This window comes from Mercurialis annua, linkage group LG4, assembly GCF_937616625.2.
Source record: "Mercurialis annua linkage group LG4, ddMerAnnu1.2, whole genome shotgun sequence".
In the NCBI taxonomy this organism is placed as follows: Eukaryota; Viridiplantae; Streptophyta; class Magnoliopsida; order Malpighiales; family Euphorbiaceae; genus Mercurialis; species Mercurialis annua.
Window position 1 is genome coordinate 39,747,904 of NC_065573.1, and position 20,126 is coordinate 39,768,029.

The following is a 20,126-nucleotide window of genomic DNA, read 5'->3' on the forward strand; positions in this document are numbered from 1 at the left end:
AAAAGCCTTTTTATTTTATTTTTTGGCATTTGCTGCCCAAAATTATTATCCGGCGTCGTTTTAGTATAGAGAACACCATCAAAAATATTAATCACATTAACAAAGAAAAAAATTGAGTAAAAGATTACCCGAAAACTTGTATAACGATTTTATATACATCAAATTTAATATATCTTTGATAGTTTAATTATTAGAGCATTTTTCATGAATTTCTAAAATAATTAACCTATTCAATTTAAAAAGTTTAATAATAAATTAAAGCTCTAACAAACTCTTTTTAAATATTAATATTAATATTAAGAAAATAAAGAGTTATTATTAAAGATTAAGATTGAATTAAAATTTAAAATATTATTCTTTCAAAATGTTCTTTAATACATAGAGCACCGTAAAAAATGTTCTAAACCTATTTTTTTTAGAAAGTTATGGATTAAATTGTCAAATTGGAAGTCGAGTTTCACTTATATAAGCCAAGTTCATAAATTCAAGGACGATTCTTTACAAAAAAAAATGACCAGCACAAGCTAAAAAATAATTACTGTGATCTACCATTGACGCCCAAGTTTGGAAATTTACTGGAAATATAAATAGTGCCTACTTTTACTCACTGTTGTCTGAACTACTTCTTTTTATTTGCGAAAGAAAAAAAATAATATCTTTTACTTAATTCAAGAAAATGTCTTCCCCAAGCAAACGAAGGGAGATGGATTTGATGAAACTGTAAATTTCTCTTGATTTTTTATGATTTGATTGTTTTTTTTAATCTTTTTTTTACTTTTTTCTTTCTGGTTTTTTTTTTATTTCAGGATGATGAGTGATTATAAGGTGGAGATGGTGAATGATGGCATGCAAGAATTTGATGTTGAGTTCAATGGACCCAAAGAAAGTATAATCTTCAATACCCATGATCTAATTTCTTTAATTGATTTTTTCTTGATCAATCTTTTTGTTGGTTCTTTCCAATTTTAATTATTTGTTTAACTGTGTTTGACCTTTTTCTTGGTGATTATAAATTATTGAAGTTTATATGAAGTTTGTTCGTTATTTTGCTTATCTTGCTGATTTTTCTTAATGAGCTGTTTAGTTTGGTTTTAGTGAATGTGATTTTGATCAATGGTGATACTATTATACGAATTGTTTGTTCATTTGAGCTGCAACATATGTTGTTTATTTGAAACATAACAGGTCCTTATCAGGGAGGTGTGTGGAGGATAAGAGTAGAACTGCCGGATGCTTATCCTTATAAATCTCCGTCGATCGGATTCATTAATAGGATATACCATCCAAATGTCGATGAAATGTGAGCTTGTGCACGTTAAATTCCTAGAAATTTGTTGTGTTGTTTTTTTATGATCAATTCTTTAACAAGGGCTTTGAAAAGAGAGTTTTCTGTTTTTGATTTTCAGGTCGGGTTCAGTATGTTTAGATGTTATCAACCAAACTTGGAGCCCCATGTTCGGTAAACCTACAGAACCTTTGCTTATTCTTCTTTTCTGACTAATTTAAGTGCGATTTGGGAAAATTCTAATTCGTTTTAGTTTGTGGTGTTGGCATTCAAGTTTGATTTTAGTACCTTTTTCTATAAATCCTTTCAGATCTGGTGAATGTATTTGAAGTGTTTCTTCCTCAGCTTCTTTTGTATCCTAATCCGTCTGATCCGTTGAATGGAGAAGCTGCTGCTCTTATGATGCCTCGATAGAGCTACTTATGATCAAAGAGTCAAAGGTAGAATCTCTACTCTTGAATTTTGAATTCCGATAATGTGTTCATATGTCTACTTATAATTGTTTGTCAATTGTATATCAGAAAATAGTTGATGGAGTTCATGAATCTAAGGGTTAGAGATAAGTTTATTGCGATTAATAAATAATCCTATTTTAAGTATGGGAAACTGAACCAAATTGGGAGGTTTGTGTGCTTAGTATAATGGCGTAGAAACTTACAGTTTCAACATTGAACCTGATGAGTAATGAAAAGTGACAGACAGTCACAGTTAAGGTTATTTGCATCCCAACTTTGTCTCGCTGATTTGTTTACCCAAATGCAAGTGAGAAGTAGCTAATTAGCTGGTGAGTATATTCCAGTTCCATAGCTGGTTGTTTGTTTACATCATCTTATCAATTATCTACATCTATTTAAAGTTGTCTGATAGGATCAGCCACAGCTATGTGGTACACCATGAATCATTTTGACCATCCCTTTTTTTTATTGTACTGTATGGGAACTGTTGCAAGAATTATTTCTTGTTGTCTTGATTAGTTAGGATTGAGATGGTTCGTCTTGCACATTTAAGATCAAGCAGAAAGGTAACAAATCTGAGATACCTAAGTTTGCATCAATGTCATTTGAATTTTGGTTCGTACATTTTTTTAACCTTGGAGCTATTACTTTGAATAAAGGAAAGTTTTCTTTGTTGAGGTGTCGCTGATGTCAATTCGAGACTTATTTTATTCAATAAGAAGGGTTTTAGTCCAAAGAAAAACAATATTTCTTTAAGTGCATGATGCCTGAAGCTGTGAAGAGCATGGACTCCTTCTTTAAGAGTTAGAGATTACAGGTTGTTGAATGTCAAACAAGTTGTCCATTGGAATACTAAATATTATTACACGACAGAATTCCTTCATTGGATATTCATCTTACACATTGCAGATTGTTGAATGTCAAACAAGTGTTTTTATTTTATGTATGACATTCCGTCATATTGTTGCCTTTGAATCCATCCTTATGGGTTTCAAATTCATCTTATTTTGTTTAGTGATTGAATAGTAGAAGATAATACAAGTTATTCTAGATATTGGAATTACTCCACGTAAATAATCGGGCGTGCTTAAGTATTCATGATTCCCCAACATTGCGGGTCAACTTTTTGGTTTCACCTTAGGTACTATTTGTTTTTGAAAACGCATCTCTCTCGAAGAGATATCAAAATGTGGTTGCAATTTCTTCATGGTACTATCTGATATAGAAGAAAATGACATTGCAGCATTTTTGCGAAATTGATAAATTGTTGCTTACAGGGGATTCATTTTCAAATTTGAGTTTGTAGTAATTCAAGTAAAAGATGATAGGAAAGTCATCAAGTCTTTTTAGTGCATGGTTTACAGGCCGATTCAGTCCAAAATTGTTCAGCGAAAGTGAGTCACTGACAGAGTTGGCAGTAGACTAGTTCTTAATTATATTTCTCGTATATTCTTCATCACTTCCATTAGGTGTTATGTACTGTTACTTACAAACATTTTGCTAACCAGAATACTGTGAGAAGTATGCAAAGCCGGAGGACGTTGGGGCAAAGATGGAGGAAAAAACAAGCGATGAGGAGCTGAGCGGCGATGATGATGGGTCCGACGATGAGCAAGTTGTTGGTAAAGCCGACCCTTGATTGCATGCATTCGATGTAATATAAATTGCCAGTGTGTCTGTACATGATTAGCAGCTCTTGCAAAATGGAAACCCATAAACTGAAGGATTATGGAATTTTTTTTTTGGCCTTTGTAATCTTTTTATTTATGTTATTATGCAATAGATGTTTCTGTAAATTGTTGAGCTATGCATAATGGTTTCCGTTCTCATTTGCTGTCTGATGATAATAATTTGCCAACATGCTTACATTTGATTTTAGTTTCAGGAGGTATACATTTCATTACATATCGGGAAATGATTATGCAGTTCTGGCCCGTGCTTTATTTATGGATTCGACCAACCAGAAATAATTATTCATGTTGATCTGGTTAATATTGTCAAACTCTGACAAAAAATTGAAGTAAATTGGCATTATTATAGTTATAAATGTGAGCAATTTGAAAAAGTGAAAGTTCAAAAGTAAAGATAGTTCTGAATATTAGTAGTATTTAGCAGAATAAGTAGCCAACATTTATTTGCAGCTCTTGCAAAATGGGAACTCGTAAACATAAGTATTATGGACAAATTCAAATTCTGAAATTAATTAAACATATCGGGATAATCTTTTATGTTATTATGCAACATATGTTTCTGATGATAATCATTTGCCTGCATGCTTACATCTTATTTTATTTTTAGGAAGTATATCATTGATAACACATCGGAGTGGAACCAGTTAGGCATGTTATACACTTTTTACTTTTTAGTACATTAACCAACAACTTAAAACAGCTAAGCATACAAATACAAACAAAGCTCAATTTTAATCATATCTCGTAATAACTAATTATTATCCGAATAAAATTACAAAACAAATTAATTTTTAAAAAAAAATCAAACAACGGCAGTATGCATATTAGTATTTAAGCAGTGTGTTATCAATATAAAACATTATATAGTATAAGTTATCATCAAAATACTATCAAAATACATGATAACACAGTTAATTATCAAAACTAAAACGCCCGAAAACAACATAGCTTTAAAACTCAAATTCTAGGTCCATCTCTTCCACCTAAACATAAAATTTAGATTAGATTAGTGTTGAATTACATGAATAATTAGTGTTGAATTACATGAAAAATTCATTCAAATATACACAAATAGATGGTTAATCCTCGATATAACAAGGTATAGCACGACAAGATATCGTTTAAGTAAAAGAAACAGCCTGCAATAATAAGCAACATACTTGGTAAGTATTTCATGTTTTTGCCGATCTAAGTATTTCATTCAGACCAACTAAACTGTGATAATAAGTAACACACCTAGATAAGATGCATAAATATACATATATATATAAATATAAAGATCGGTTTGAAAATACCTAAACAAGATATTACGTATTAAAATAACAACAATGAAACCTAGTTCTCTCTAAGCACCAATGGCTTCTAATCTAATCAGGGCTCTTCAATAGGTTTACACAAAATATGCTTAGAGTCACATGTCACAACTGTCCTAAAAAAAATAGATGATTAATCTTGATATAGCAGGGTACAGCGCAGCAAGATATCATTAAGTAAAAGAAAGAAGCTGCTGTACCATCTAGGTTGATTCTGAATCCCTTTTTTTTGCTTATCCAAGTATTTCATATAACAACTAAACTGTGATAATAACATACCTATTTAAGGTACATAAATATACATATTACATAAATATAGGATCGGTTCGAAAATACCTGGGCAAGATACAAAATCAGAGCGCAAAAAACCAGCTTCTTCAGAAACACGCCGGAAAACAGCCAATAGCCGCCGCTATGTCTAATTTTTGATCTGTAACAAAATATCTAAAGGTGTCAACACGAGTAACTTTAGTCATTGCAACCGTCCTTCCTTTGGTATACTCGTAGACATCGACAAAAAGATGGGGAATGTAATCACCCAAAAGCTCCGAAGTTGAACTAACGCCAAGAAAGCCTATCCTTGCTGTGACAAAACGATCGTTCTCCATCAAAGAAACAGAACCTCCATGGTTGTCGCTCGGAACTAAATCATTTGTTTCCGACTTAGGAAGAAGTGCAAATGAATCCATATTTTGGATATCATATGCATTTTTGGACAAAAGACACAAGCTGTCTATGATTACTCCATACGAATGAAATCGAAATCTTGCAACTTTTGGAGAACAATCAAACTTTTGCCAAATTCCATTCCTAATATCGATAAAAGAAATTCCGAAACATTCTGTGGAAATGAAAAGAGTCGATTTTCCGATAACATATGAGTTAATACTAACTTGTGAAGAATAATCAAATGGTTCCGGCAATTCGGACCAATTTCCGGTTAAAGTGTTGTAAACTTCAAAATTTGGAGGATAATGTTGAAGCTGAACACCCGATTTGTCCACCAAACATAACGAAAATACACATATCTTCACTTCGTCAAGTATAACTGCAGCAGGATATATTTTGGGAGATTTCATATTCGGACCTTTAACCATTGAAGAGGTAGACAGAGACAAACATTTGGACGACTTAGTAAAATCAAAAATTAACATATCTGAAGTCCAAGTGATCACCTTTTCCTCTATTCTTTTCTTGACCAGCCTACCGCTACTCCTAGTTCCCTGTTTCACAAATAAAGAATCCCCACCGAATAATAAAAGATGGCCCAAGAGGACTATCACAGCCATATCATTTGGAAAGGATTGATCCAAAGTGATTATGGGGTTCAATGGAGCTGGACTTGGGGGCTTAAGGGTTTTCGTACAAGTAAGATCGATTTGGTAAATCGAATATCGGTGGGGATTTGAGTAGGGCATAGGATAGTGACATACAATATAGAGCTTGCTGTATTTGGCCGGAGTTGAGCCGGAAGAAGACTGCGACGGCAACCTCGCTTTCACCATCTCCGCTACTTGCTCGGCTGCTAATTTCGATTTCGGATTAGTGGTTGATTTAGTCTTTGTGGTGGTTTGATTAAACTTTTGCCTCTGTGCCTTAATCATCTTGTTTGCGGCGTTTTCTTAAGAAAGACCTATACTTAATATAGAACAGTACCAGCGTTATGCGTTTTGGTTTAGTTTGTATATCACTAACATAAAAACAAAACATATAATCCCTTCAAAAATCTCTTTATTTTTCTTTTATACTAGCAAACTAATTTTATTTTTTTGAATAGTATCATTTTTAGTACATATATTTTGATGTTATAAACCATATTAATAATAATTTATTTTAATGGGATGAAAGTAAAATATTAATAAAATGAATTTGGAATAACATTATCATACAAATATTATAAATAAAATATAATTTTTACTATTTGTAGAAATGTATATGTAGAATACATTGTAAAATTATTTTACATAGAGAAAGATAGGGTTATTTTTATATAAAATTCAATAAAATATTGTCTAAATAGGACGGAAAAAATAATTTTTATGGCTAAATATTTTATCGGATTATTGTTCTCTTTATAAATATAGACAGAAGAAAATATTAAGATTTAAATTAAGGATGATTATGGATCTGCCATTTATGTTCATGAATTTGAATGATTAAATTTCTAAATAAATCAAACATACTTACATTTTAAATGACAAAATACTTATGTGATACCCCTAATTTATATTTAATTTTGTTTTCGTACTATAGGTCACTTAGATTTTTATATTGGTATATATTATTAATATCCTATTCATATTAGCATCAGATTTGTATAATGTAAGCCAATAATTTATTATTATTTCTAATTTGTTTTAAATTTTATTTTAATAATAAGAACAATAATGATTTTATTATAATAACTATTAGCAACATACTTTAACGAATCGTTCCCAAAAACAATTTTACCAATTATAATATACAAGTGCAATTTTGGTAATTACAATAAAAAAAAAAGGGATAAAATATTAGAAATTCAACATATAGTGATAAATTTTATAGAATTAAGATTATACACTGAAGTAATTGCCCACTTAATCCTATTTAGACTTGCCATGAGTACAAAATTTGAGATTGTCTTATCATTATGCATCGTTTGATCAGAATTAAGATCATCTCAACTCTTTTCCTAGAGAGAATTAGCTCATTTACATAGTTTTGAAAAGATTTACAGTGGAGTTAGTTTCCTCATGATCAGCCTGTGTTTAAGGTTTGCATGTCCTATTATTGTAGGATGTTGAAAAGCTGATGATGGCTATTCGAGTCGTGTTTTCTTTTTCACTTTTTTGATCTAATATGTTTGATTGATTTTCCCCAATTCTAGTTTTAATTATTTGTATAACTGTTTGTTATTAATTGAGCTTTATGTGATTCCTTGGCAATTACAAGTTATTGAGATTAGCTTGATTCATTCACATAGTTTTGAAATTAGTTTCTTGTTTCTGATTTCTTCTAAGAATTACTTTTTATACACTGCAACAACCACCTCTTTGGCATTTTCAGTCATTTTGAAAATACATTATAGTTCGGATTCCATTGCAAATTAGAGGGAAATTATGTTGAATACTTCCATGTACCAGAGTTTGATATATCTTCCAATCGTGACTCTTTAGGTTAGTAGTTGGTATGTCTAACATAGAAAAGTAGATACAATTTTGTTTTTCTTTAAAATGAATAAAACGATTCGCACACATATGAAAGAGAAGATTTAAGTTTATATTTGAATGAGGCACAGGCTTCTTACAATTTACTTTTTATGAATGCAGCTTGCGGGAAAAAGTAACAGCATTTTCAGGGAGATAGGGTCGTAGCTCAACTCGAACAGGACCTGCTTTTTGGAGATCAAGGACGGACCGATGTAATCAGGTTGTTGTATACAAACGAGGTGAGGATTGTAATACATCATTACGAAAGCATTAAAACGTATCGAGTGTACTAATTTACTTGTAATCTCTTATGCGCTTGTTGAAAAGGGTCTTAATCTAACAAAGGTTGCTCCATTTTTCCCTTTTACCTCTGTGTTGGAGTATCTTGTTTCATTTTGAACTCGATTGTTTGAGGTGACCTCGTTTAAGTTGATGCCATTTTTCAATACATTTGTTCATGTGTGCCAACCAATCTGATATCAGTTAGCTAAGTTACCAGAAGATGACATGAATGCTGCGAATAATATGAGATTGCTTGCATCTACAGAATCAAAAAAAAACTTCATCGGCCACTTTTTCATTGAAATTCGACATTCACAAAGTAAGACTTCCCATTTTGAAACACGTTCAAGCCTTTTAACAGTGTCAATTTACTGAATTACTCTTTTATCTTTCGGTAACTTATTGGAAAACTCAGCAAAGGAGAACTGTCAAAGGATGAATACCCATGTGTGATGACCATTGTGCAAGCTTTTTTGGGACGTCCCACCTTGCATCAGCAAATCAAGCCCCAGTTGCCCATTCGAGAAGATCAGGACCAGCAGCAACATGGGCAATGCCTCCAAGTTCTGATGATGGCTATTCGAGTTCAATGGCCCAAAAGAGAGTATAATCTTCAATACACATGTTTTCTTTTTCATTATTTTTATGATCTAATTTGTTTAATTGATTTTTTCTTGATCATCTCTTTGTTGGTTCTTCCCAATTATTATTTTAATTATTTGTATAACTGTGTTTGACTTTTGTTATTAGTTGAACTTTAGGCGATTCCCTGGCAATTACAGGTTATTAAAGTTCATTTGGACATTGTTTGTTATTTTGCCTATCTTGCTGATTTTTCATAATGAGCTGTTTCTTTTGCTTGTAGTGTAAAGTAGAATGTGATTTTGATTAATGATAATACTAATATATTAATTGTTTCTTCCTTTGAGCTGCAAATTTGTTTCTCATTTACTTTCTCTAATTTGAACCATAACAGGTCCTTATCAGGAAGGTGTGTGGAGGATAAGAATAGAACTGCAGGATGCGTATCCTTATAGATCTCCATCTATTGGATTCATGAATAGGGTATACAATCCAAATATCGATGAAATGTGAGCTTATGCACATTAAAATCCTAGGAATTTGTTTTTTCTGAGTGTTACTTTATTTCTTCTTCTTTATGGTGAGTTCTTGAACATTAAGAATTTGACAGAAGGGTTTGTCTTTTCGATTTTCAGGTCCTTTTCAGTATGTTTAGATGTTATCAACCAAACTTGGAGTCCCATGTTTGGTAAACCTTGAGAAACTTTAATGTAAGTGCGATTTTGGAGAATTCTAGTTCTTTTTAGTCTGTGGTGTTGGCATTCACATGTGAATTTGTTACTTTTTTTCTGTAAATTCTTTCAGATCTGGTGAATGTATTTAAAGTGTTTCTTGCTCGGATTCTTTTGTATCCTAATCATTCTGATCCATTAAATGGAGAAGCTGCTGCTCTTATGATGAGTGATAGGGCCACTTATGATCAAAGAGTCAAAGGTAGAAACTCTACATTCTACACTTGAATTATGAATTTCGATAATGTGTTTATTTGTATACTGATAGGTGTTTGTCAATTGTATTTGAAAAAAGAGAATAGTCAATGGAGTTATTTAAGTTTTTTCTTAGTGAAATCATGAATCTAACGGTTAGAGATAAATTTATTTTGATTAATAGATAATCCTGTTTTAAGTATAGGAGGTTTGTGTGCTTCGTATAATGGCCTAGAAACTTACAATGACAGTTGAAAAGTATTTGCATCCCAACTTGATTTCTTTATCCAAATGCAAGTGCTGGAGAGTATTTTCCACTTTCTATAGCTGGTTGTTTGCTGCCATCGTCTTATCATGTATTTACATATTTAAAATTGCCACTAATATTTAGTACACCATGAATCAAGATTTTGGATCTATTTTATATGATTTTATCCATGGGTTACTCAAAGTAGAATGCCTTTGCTGCCTAGTTTCTTTTATATGTTTTTATCAAACTTACATTCATATTTTACTAAAGTAGCTATCTTTCAGTTTGTTTGTTAAAAGGCTTGGAGTGTTTTTTGTTGTTGTCGTAGTTACTGGTTCAAATTGTTGTTCAATACCTGTAAAAATAAGAAGAAAGACAATAACCTGAGCTGTGCAATATTGCACTGTATCCAGGAAAACATTTGAATTCATTGTTGCATATGGCATAGGCTTCTTACAATTTATTTTTTATGGATGCAGATTGCAGGAGAAACTGACAGGAACTATCAGGGAGATGTGGGCTTTGTGACATGGGTCAAAAAGAACAGGACCTAGTTTTTGGAGATCAAGTGTTCAATTGAGGTGAGGATTGTAAAAGAACATTATGAAAGCATTACAGCGTATCAAATTTACGGTGTACCTATTTACTTGTAATATCTTATGCAGGGTGCAACACGTGAAAACAAGTTGCGCTTCCATATATCCTGAAAAGTTGGATGGTGTAAAGGGTCTTAATCTAATGAAGGTTGGTCCCTTTTTCCCTTTTACTGCTGTGTTGGAGTATCTTGTTTTACTTTGAATTCGATTGTTTTAAGTGACCTCGCTTAAGTTGACATTTTTCAATACATTTGTTCACATGTACTAACTAATCTGGTTGTTTGCATGACATCAGTTAGCCAAGTAAAAGATGATAGGGAAGTCGTTAAATCTTTTTAGTGCATTTTTAATCCAAAATTATCTAGTGAAACTGACAGAGTTGGCAATAGACTAAATCTCCACCCATGCGAAGGCTACGTTCTTGTTATCGATCTCCGTTTTTGCTCTATAATCTGTATATGTATGCCATCAAAGATGAGTCTGTTTATTTGTTATTTGTTGTTTCACATGTTATTGATGCACTCAAACAATATAAAGCACCAATGCAGTTTTCTATTAGTTCATTAATCTATTTCCCATATGTTCTTTGTCGTTGCGTTAGGTGGTACGTACTGTTAGTTACAGACATTTTGCTACCCAGAAAACTGTGACAAGCATGCAAAGCCGGAGGACGTTGAAGGGAAAACAATTGATGAAGAGCTGAGGGGCGACGATGATGGTTATGGGTCTGAGGATGAGCAAGTTGGTGAGCAAAATCCTGAATTGCATGAATTGAAACTCATAAACTGAAAATGTCTGCCTATGTAATATCAATTACCAGTACCTCTGTACATGATTTGCAGCTCTTGCAAAATGGGATCTCGTAAACATAAGTATTATGGAAAAATTCAAATTCTTAAATTAATCAAACACATAGGGATAAAGTTTTATGTTAGATAATTGATAGAATAAAGAAATAATAATTATGTACTTTTATTTTATATTTTTTGTCTCTACTTTCATTAAAATCTATTTTTATACATTTGTATTATTATTTTTTAACATTCTTTTCAAATATAAATCAACATATAAAAATTAAGATCATCTATGTAATAATTATGTATTTAAAATACACATATAATATTATGTTAAAAATAAAAAAATTAATCATTGTTAATTTTTTATATGTATTATAAATTATGTATCAAAAAACGTATCTGCCATATGTTATATGTTATAAGAAAATATAACTATCATACATAAATTATGTATCAATTATACACAGTAAAAAATATCTCTATTATGCTTCATATATTTAAAATGTATCTTTAGTGGATTGAAAAATATAAAATATTTTTTCAAATCATATGTATCGCTAAATATGATATAAAAACATATTTAAATAGAAAATGGCCTAATCTTACGTAAAAAAAACCTCACCTTGAAATATTTTTTCGTTTATATCCTGATCTAGGAAAAAGTTCATTTGTACCCTTTTTTTGATTTTTCGTTTTCAACTGTACCCCAAAAATTATTTTTTGACAATTTAATTAATTAAAGGATGAAAACATTAAAAATAATTAAATAGAAGGGTTATATTATCTTTTTTCTATTTGAAAAAATACAAATAAGTTTAAAAATGAAGGATTATTTTAAGTTTTTATTTGTTGCTTTTTTTTTATTTATCGAACGTTATTTGTTCGTTTGTTCTAATTTTAGAGGGCAAAATAAATATATTTTAAAAAATAAATGGAAGATTATCCTCAATATATTTATAATAACCTTTAATACATAGTCTTTAACTCTTTATATCGACTTTATAGTTTGTATACTGACTTAAAAAAAAACCTAAGATCACTCTCATTTTTTATTATTTTACAGATTATACATGTAATACAATCATTAATGGTTGAATTAGTTAAAATTATTTAATTTTCATTAATTCTAATTATATTGTTTGTGTAAATAAACTTAAATACATTTAGTTTCTTAAATTTGGTTTTTTGAGAATTTTTAGAATACAGAGTTGTGAGAATTTTTTACTGATGATATTTAATTTTTTTGCATCTCTTCCATTGTGGTTCCTAAACTTCAATTAGTAAAATACTTCTAATTACTCTTTATTTTCATCAAAATAGGCTAATATATATGACAGTGATGTAAACTTAAATTATTTTTTTAATTATATTAAACACACAATCCATAAGTTATTAGATAGATAATTATTTTAAAAATGAGAGAAAACAAATAGTTTTTTTACTGTTTAAAGGGATATAGCAATTTGAAATGTCAAATAAATATTCATATTATTGTCACATTAGTCCAATTTTATGAGAATATAAATTTGTTAATAATATGTTATAAAATTGTAGTTCAAGTGGATCACAGTCACGATTTAAAGTTGGAGGAAAAAAATCATATTTATCACTGAATTTTTTTCTAAAATATGTAGTATTAAGAATAAAATATGAAAAAAAATCAACATTTCTATTGGAAAAATAGTTGACTAATTCTGAAAACAATAAAACTTTTAACTATTTAGTTTACTGTTATAAAATTAGGGTGTAAATTTATCATTTTTCTTTGCTCATCTAACAATTTAGAGATGGATTTGGAAATATTTTAAAAAATTTGTATCTCTTTTGTAATACAGTATTCTATAGTGTTTATAGTTACTAGTTACCCTTTTTAAAGAGTAAATCCCATGAACTCCCTCATATTTGATATAATTCACTTTTTAGTTTCTCAATTTTAAAAAATCAAATGATTTGATCTATTATTTTCGTTTTCGTTAACAGTTTAGTCTCTCTATCCATTTTCGATGTTAGACAACGGGAAAAAAGGACTGACAGGTAAATTAATTTTCAAACATCTGATGTAAAACTGTTTATAGAAATAAAAGTTAGCTAAGTTACCAGAAGATGACATGAATGCTGCGAATAATATGAGATTGCTTGCATCTACAGAATCAAAAAAAAACTTCATCGGCCACTTTTTGACATTCACAAGGTAATAGTGCCTGTCAAAGATTTCCGACTTGCCATTTTAAAACATTTTCAAGGCTTTTAACAGTGTCAATTTACCGAATTACTCTTTTATCTTTCGATAACTTATTGGAAAACTCAGCAAAGGATGAATATACATGTGTGATGAGCATAGTGCAAGCTTTAGTGGGACGTCCCACCTTGCATCAGCAAATCAAGCCCTAGTTGTCCATTCGAGAAGATCAGGACCAGCAGCAACATGGGCACTGCCTCCAAGTCCTGATGATGGCTATTCGAGTTCAATGGCCCAAAAGAGAGTATAATTTTCAATACCCATGTTTTCTTTTTCATTTTTTGTATGATCTAATTTGTTTGGTTGATTTTTTCTTGATCATCAATTCTAGTTTTAATTATTTGTACAACTGCCTCCTCCCAATTGAGATGGAATGTGTGTGGAGGATAAGAGTAGAACTGCAGGATGCGTATCCTTATAGATCTCCATCTATTGGATTCATGAATAGGCTATACCATCCAAATGTCGATGAAATGTGAGCTTATGCACATTAAAATCCTAGAAATTTGTTTTGTCTGAGTGTTACTTTGTTTCTTCTTCTTTATGGTGAGTTCTTGAACATTAAGAATTTGACAGAAGGTTATCTTTTTGATTTTCAGGTCTGGTTCAGTATGTTTAGATGTTATCAACCAAACTTGGAGTCCCATGTTTGGTAAACCTTGAGAGACTTTGCTGCTTCTTTTTTTCTGAATAATGTAAGTGCGATTTTGGAGAATTCTAGTTCTTTTTAGTTTGTGGTGTTGGCATTCACATTTGAATTTGTTACCTTTTTTCTATAAATCCTTTCAGATCTGGTGAATGTATTTGAAGTGTTTCTTGCTCGGCTTCTTTTGTATCTTAATCATTCTGATCCATTGAATGGAGAAGCTGCTGCTCTTATGATGCGTGATAGGGCCACTTATGATGAAAGAGTCAAAGGTAGAAACTCTACATTCTACACTTGAATTATGAATTCCAATAATGTGTTTATTTGTATACTGATGTGTTTTGTCAATTGTATTTGAAAAAAGAAAATAATATGAATTTAAGTTTTTTTATAGTGAAATCACGAATCTAACAGTTAGAGATAAATTTATTGTGATTAATAGATAATCCTGTTTTTAATATGGGAGGTTTGTGTGCATCGTATAATGGCCTAGAAACTTACAATGACAGTTGAAAAAATTTGCATCACAACTTGATTTCTTTATCCAAATGCAAGTGAGCTAATTAGCTGGCGAGTGTTTTTCACTTTCTGTAGCTGGTTGTTTGCTGCCATCGCCTTATCATGGTTTTACATCTATTTTAAATTGCCACTAATATTTAGTACACCGTGAATCAAGATTTTGGATCTATTTTACATGATTTTATCCATGGTTACTCAAAGTAGCATGCCTTTGCTGCCTAGTTTCTTTTATATGTTCTTATTAAACTTGTTCATATTTTACTACGTTTCAGTTTGTTTGTTAAAAGGCTTGGAGTCTTTTTTGTTGTTGTCGTCGTGGTTACTGGTTTAAATTGTTGTTCAATACCTGTAAAAATAAGAAGAAGGACAATAAACTGAGCTGTGAAATGTTGCACTGTCTCCAGGAAAAGATTTGAGTTTATTGTTGCATATGGCATAGGCTTCTTACAATTTATTTTTTATGGATGCAGATTGCAGGAAAAACTGATAGAACTATCTGGGAGTTGGGGCTTTGTAGGGGTGTAAACGAACCGAGCCGTTCGCGAGCAGCTCGGTGTTCGGCTCGATAAGAGCTCGGTTCATGTTCGTTCGTATTTTAAATGAACCGAGCTCGAGCTTGATTTTATGTTCGTTAATATAAACGAGCTGTTCGTTTGCGTTCACGAACAGCTCGAATAAGAGTTCGTGAACAAGCTCGTGAACGAGCTCGATTAAGAGTTCGTGAACAAGTTCATGAACGAGCTCGTATATAGTTCACGAACAAGCTCGTTTAGAATCTCGATTAGGTGTTCGCGAACTAATTCATATTTATATTAATTTATATAATTATGTTTCTAATTTAGTTATCTCATATTCGTGAACGAGCTCGATTATATTGTTTTTAATTTATTCAGCTCATATTCGTGTTTGTTCGTTTAACAGCTCGTGTTCGTTTGTTTATTCGCTAAACGAGTGGGCTCGCGAACGAGCTCGTTTAGTACTTATCGAGCTCGCTCGCGAGCTCGTTCGTGAACGAGCTCGTTTAGTACTTATCGAACTTGTTCGTGAGCTCGTTCGCGAACTTGTTCGTTTAGCGGCTAAACGAACGAACACGAGCTGAACATGAACCGAACATGAACACTATAAAATCTAAATGAACCGAACATGAACACTCCGTTCAAAGCTCGACTGAACATGAACCGAACATGAACACCTTATTTGTTAAACGAGCCGAACATGAACACTCCAAAACTCGGCTCGACTCGGTTCATTTACACCCCTAGGGCTTTGTGACATAGGTCAAAAGGAACAGGACCTAGTTTTTGGAGATCAAGTGTACACAATTGAGGTGAGGATTGTAAAAAACCATTACGAAAGCATTACAGCGTATCAAATGTACATATTTACTTGTAATATCTTATGCAGGGCGCAACACGTGAAACCAAGTTGCGCTTGTTGACGAATCTTTTAGCCATATATCCTGAAAAGTTGGATTGTGAAAAGGGTCTTAATCTAATGAAGTTTAGTCCCTTTTTCCCTTTTACTGCTGAAGTGTGTGCTAATTGATGTCAATTCAAGACCTATTTTGTTGTTTATGAATAGAGAAGGTGTCTTAGTCCAAAAAAAAAAACATTATTTTTTTACGTGCATGATGCCTGAAGCTATATGAAGAGCATGGACTCCTTTTTTAAGCGTTAGAGATTACAGATTGTTGAATGTCAAACAAGTTGCCCAATGGAATACTAAATATTATCACACCACAGAAGTCCTTCACTGGAATTTTCATCTTACACATTACAGATTGTTGAGTGTCGAACAAGTATTTGTCTTTTATGTGTGACATTCCGTCATATTGTTGCTTTTGAATCCATTCTTACGGTTTTCAAACTCATCTTATTTTGTTTGGTGAGCAGATAGTACCAGTTATTCTATACATTGGAACTAATCCAGGTAATTTATCGGGCGTCTTTAAGCTTTCATGATCATGTTTCCCCAACATTGCTGGTCAACTTTTTGGTTTCACTTTGGCAACTAATTTGCTTTTGAAAATGCACGTCTTTTAAAGAGATTTCAAGGCGTGGTCTGATATAGAAGAAAATGTTATTGCAGCATTAATGTAAAATTGATAAATTGTTGCTTACATGGGATTCATTTTCAAACTTGAATTCGTAGTGAAACGAGTAAAAGATGATAGGGAAGTCGTTAACTCTTTTTAGTGCATTTTTAATCCAAAATTATCTAGTGAAACTGACAGAGTTGGCAATAGACTAAATCTCCACCCATGCGAAGGCTACGTTCTTCTTGTTATCAATCTCCGTTTTTGCTCTATAATCTGTATATGTATGCTATCAAAGATGAGTCTGTTTATTTGTTATTTGTTGCTTCACATGTTATTGATGCACTCAAAACAATATAAAGCACCAATGCAGTTTTCTAGTAGTTCATTAATCTATTTCCCATATGTTCTTTGTCATTCCGTTAGGTGCAACGTACTGTTAGTTAGACATTTTGCTACCCAGAAAAGTGTGAGAAGCATGCAAAGCCGGAGGACGTTGTTGGGAAAACAAGTGATGAAGAGCTGAGGGGCGACGATGAGCAAGTTGGTGAAGCAAAATCCTGAATAGCATGAATTGAAACTCATAAACTGAAAATGTCTGCCGATGTAATATCAATTACCAGTACCTCTGTACATGATTATGGAAAAAATTAAATTCTTAAATTAATTAAACACAGCAGGATAATCTTTTATGTTATTATGCAACAGATATTTCTGACCTGCATGCTTACTTCTGATTTTATTTTTAGGAGGTATATAATTCATTGATAACATATCGGAATGGAACCAGTGAGGCATGTTATACACTTTTTAGTACATAATCTGAATAATTATTAAGCAACATTAAAACAACTAAACATAAAAGTTCCAACCAAATCTTAATTTAAAATATCTCACAATAAGTAATTATCAGAATAAAATTACACAAACATAATAATTTAAAAAACATCAAAAGACAATAATAATCATAATCCTCCTTCTCAAAAAGCACCCGAAAACAATTGATAGCTGCTCATCTCCTTGTATCTATATATAAATTTAAAATTAAATTAGCGTTAAATATAAATAGAAATAGTTTATTCAAACTAGAAAATACAAATATAAATTAAAAATATACCTAAATCATATAAAAAAATTCAAAATGTCTTTCTCCCATAGTAGCATTTGAAATTCCGCTATTTTATCCCCAAAAGCGTGCATGATCATTGCATCAACATTGACAGTGGAAAACAACGTATTAAACTGCGATAAGATAAAAAAAAAAACAGAATCAAAAAATTAATAACCAGTTTAAATCAAAAAAATTAGTATGCATACCGTTTGGGCCACCTCGTACACACGGTGTTCCTCCAGCATTTTATGAAACTTGAATTCATCTTAAAATCATTACCGGATATGGTTGTCCACCACTAGTCTGATGATTCATATAGCAATTAAGAAGAGGCTCGCGGTTCACTCTGCTAGACCATCCAGTGTTATCGCCTAACTGGGAAATTGCTCTTCGGTATTTACCCAGCTCTACGCTTTCCAATGTTAGCCGATTCTCCCAACAACTCACTGTTTGTGCATGTGACATCAGGGCCACATGTCTTTCCAGCAAATTCTCATTAGCACTACGTAATGAAAAATAAAAATTGATATTTCCATATCAGAATTTTATAAAGTCAGAGTACTTTTTTAATTTTACACATTATTACTCTTTTCTTATAAACTAACAATTTTTTTCTTTCGATTTCTTCCAAAATTAAGACTGTTTAAGGAAGCAAATCCTCAAAACCTAAATAAAATTCTCTACACTCCTTTTGCCGCTTCATTCCATACAAACAAACAAAAGATTAATCCAGAAAAAATTCTTACAAACAGAAAAACGAATTTTTATACGCACGGTGACAGTACATTATCATTCAAGGTCATCACTTTATTTACTACTTCAATGAAATTGGAGAGTAACATTTCAAAATCTGAAGATAGTAAAAATAAAGTCCATGCTTAAGATGACATGCCGTGAAGAAAAGATACAATTACAAAAAGAAGATAAAAATAAAAAACTACATACCTTATAGAACGGGAATTAAGCAGTCTCAAAAAATGCTTCATTTGATGCGGGAGTGTGTATCCAGAAAAAATTTCGTTCAGTAAAAACTGTTTCAAACTAACATAGTCGCTTCTTACAGCCCTTTGATTTACTGAAAGATGAGGAGTAAAATATTTCGTTTTGATTTTATAAAATTTAAGTTGCCCTTCTTCAACCACCAAATTATGTGGACTAAAACCACAAGTGGTCATTTCACTCTCATGCAAATAAACCAGAAATCTCACAAGACCTCTGATTTGTTCCTTATAAACATCTGGTACATAAACTGCATCTTGAGTGAGACAATCGGCTGAGTAAAATCCAGTAGGAAACGTGAAAGCTTGAGCAGGATACACATTGTATGTTGCTTGAGTAGTGTGCCATTCAGCAAATGTGATATGGTGTTGAGGGAAAACCATTCTTTCTTCACCTCTATCCATAACGAAACATCTCACCAGATTCGGATGAGTAATTAGCATCGAAAGCTTCCGAATTCTCGACATTCAGAGAATGATCATCCAGCTGAATTTCTACATAAGGGTTCTCAATGTAACCCATATTATCAGCATTAGTCACTGTGTAACTAACATGCGAAGTATATTGAGTTTCATTTGGATCTTGAGTTTCATTTGGATCTTGAATTTCATTTGGCTCTTGAGTTTCATTTGGATCCATGAGAAATTTCTGTGTAACAAAAAATAGATGAAAAAGAAAGTTCGGTGTAACAAAGAATAGAGGAAAACGAAATTTCTGTGTAGCAAAAAATAGAGAGCTCCATTGCTCAATAATAACGAGCAAATTGTGTAACTAAAAATGGATGAATAGAGTATACAGAACATTTCCATTTCAAGCTGCTAAAACTGGAAGGGTGACTGATTTTGTTGACAGAGTTTTCAAAATCTATTGTTTATTAAGAGAAAAGAAAAATATGTCCTTTATATGAAGTAAACAGAAGCTGGGTTATGGATTTTGTGAGATAAGATAATAAATTTTGTAGACCCGAATTCTGAAAAACCGAATTGATTGATTTTACCAATCCACCCAGGACATTATTATTTCTCAAAAGAAAAAAGGATGACATGTCTATTGAAAGGCTTCCATGTACGGCAAGAAATTATTATGATCACGTGCTTTCCATCATCCATATAACGTACTACTGTTTTAATCATGGTAGATTTATTATTTAATCCTTCAACTGTTTGTTTTTATTTATTTATTTGATTCTTAACAAAAAATATTATATTTATA

General features: G+C 31.8%; 4 protein-coding genes and 1 pseudogene across 10 annotated transcripts; 3 read left to right on the forward strand and 2 right to left on the reverse strand.

Annotated features, from left to right (window-relative positions):
• Window positions 1-611: 611 nt before the first annotated feature.
• Window positions 612-3,569, forward strand: LOC126676874 (ubiquitin-conjugating enzyme E2 5-like; annotated as a pseudogene).
• Window positions 3,570-4,233: 664 nt separating this feature from the next.
• LOC126676872 (uncharacterized) lies at window positions 4,234-6,429 on the reverse strand. The gene is made up of 2 exons (XM_050371192.1): window positions 5,081-6,429; window positions 4,234-4,414 (listed from the first exon to the last, which is right to left on the reverse strand). The coding sequence occupies exon 1, from the start codon at window positions 6,346-6,348 to the stop codon at window positions 5,122-5,124; it is 1,227 nt and encodes a 408-aa protein (XP_050227149.1). The 5' UTR covers window positions 6,349-6,429; the 3' UTR covers window positions 4,234-4,414; window positions 5,081-5,121.
• A 2,230-nt stretch (window positions 6,430-8,659) lies between these two features.
• Window positions 8,660-11,548, forward strand: LOC126678695 (ubiquitin-conjugating enzyme E2 5-like). The gene is made up of 8 exons (XM_050373590.1): window positions 8,660-8,725; window positions 8,800-8,818; window positions 9,191-9,305; window positions 9,432-9,484; window positions 9,601-9,729; window positions 10,452-10,553; window positions 10,638-10,716; window positions 11,170-11,548. Exons 1-6 carry the CDS (start codon window positions 8,660-8,662, stop codon window positions 10,466-10,468), a joined length of 399 nt encoding a protein of 132 aa, XP_050229547.1. The 3' UTR covers window positions 10,469-10,553; window positions 10,638-10,716; window positions 11,170-11,548.
• A 1,836-nt stretch (window positions 11,549-13,384) lies between these two features.
• On the forward strand, window positions 13,385-16,291 carry LOC126676875 (ubiquitin-conjugating enzyme E2 5-like). Of its 5 annotated transcripts, none has more exons than XR_008790580.1 (5): window positions 13,385-13,399; window positions 13,514-13,556; window positions 13,674-14,079; window positions 14,204-14,299; window positions 14,394-14,522. XR_008790580.1 is itself a non-coding variant. In XM_050371197.2 (5 exons), the coding sequence occupies exons 1-4, from the start codon at window positions 13,814-13,816 to the stop codon at window positions 15,254-15,256; spliced, it is 465 nt and encodes a 154-aa protein (XP_050227154.1). In that variant the 5' UTR covers window positions 13,436-13,813; the 3' UTR covers window positions 15,257-15,275; window positions 16,031-16,291. The 5 variants fall into 5 exon arrangements, 1 of the variants encoding a protein (XP_050227154.1); XM_050371197.2 differs by lacking the exon at window positions 13,385-13,399 and adding exons at window positions 15,240-15,275; window positions 16,031-16,291 and having other exon boundaries at window positions 13,436-14,079; window positions 14,204-14,256; XR_008790578.1 differs by having other exon boundaries at window positions 13,514-14,079.
• Window positions 16,292-17,663: 1,372 nt separating this feature from the next.
• On the reverse strand, window positions 17,664-19,890 carry LOC126676873 (uncharacterized). 3 transcript variants are annotated; one of them, XR_007640434.2, is made up of 4 exons: window positions 18,861-19,889; window positions 18,122-18,417; window positions 17,922-18,046; window positions 17,664-17,830 (listed from the first exon to the last, which is right to left on the reverse strand). XR_007640434.2 is itself a non-coding variant. In XM_050371194.2 (4 exons), the coding sequence occupies exons 1-3, from the start codon at window positions 19,379-19,381 to the stop codon at window positions 17,927-17,929; spliced, it is 840 nt and encodes a 279-aa protein (XP_050227151.1). In that variant the 5' UTR covers window positions 19,382-19,890; the 3' UTR covers window positions 17,664-17,830; window positions 17,922-17,926. The 3 variants fall into 3 exon arrangements, 2 of the variants coding, with proteins under 2 accessions (XP_050227151.1, XP_050227150.1); XM_050371194.2 differs by having other exon boundaries at window positions 18,195-18,393; window positions 18,861-19,890; XM_050371193.2 differs by having other exon boundaries at window positions 18,195-18,417.
• Window positions 19,891-20,126: the final 236 nt, after the last annotated feature.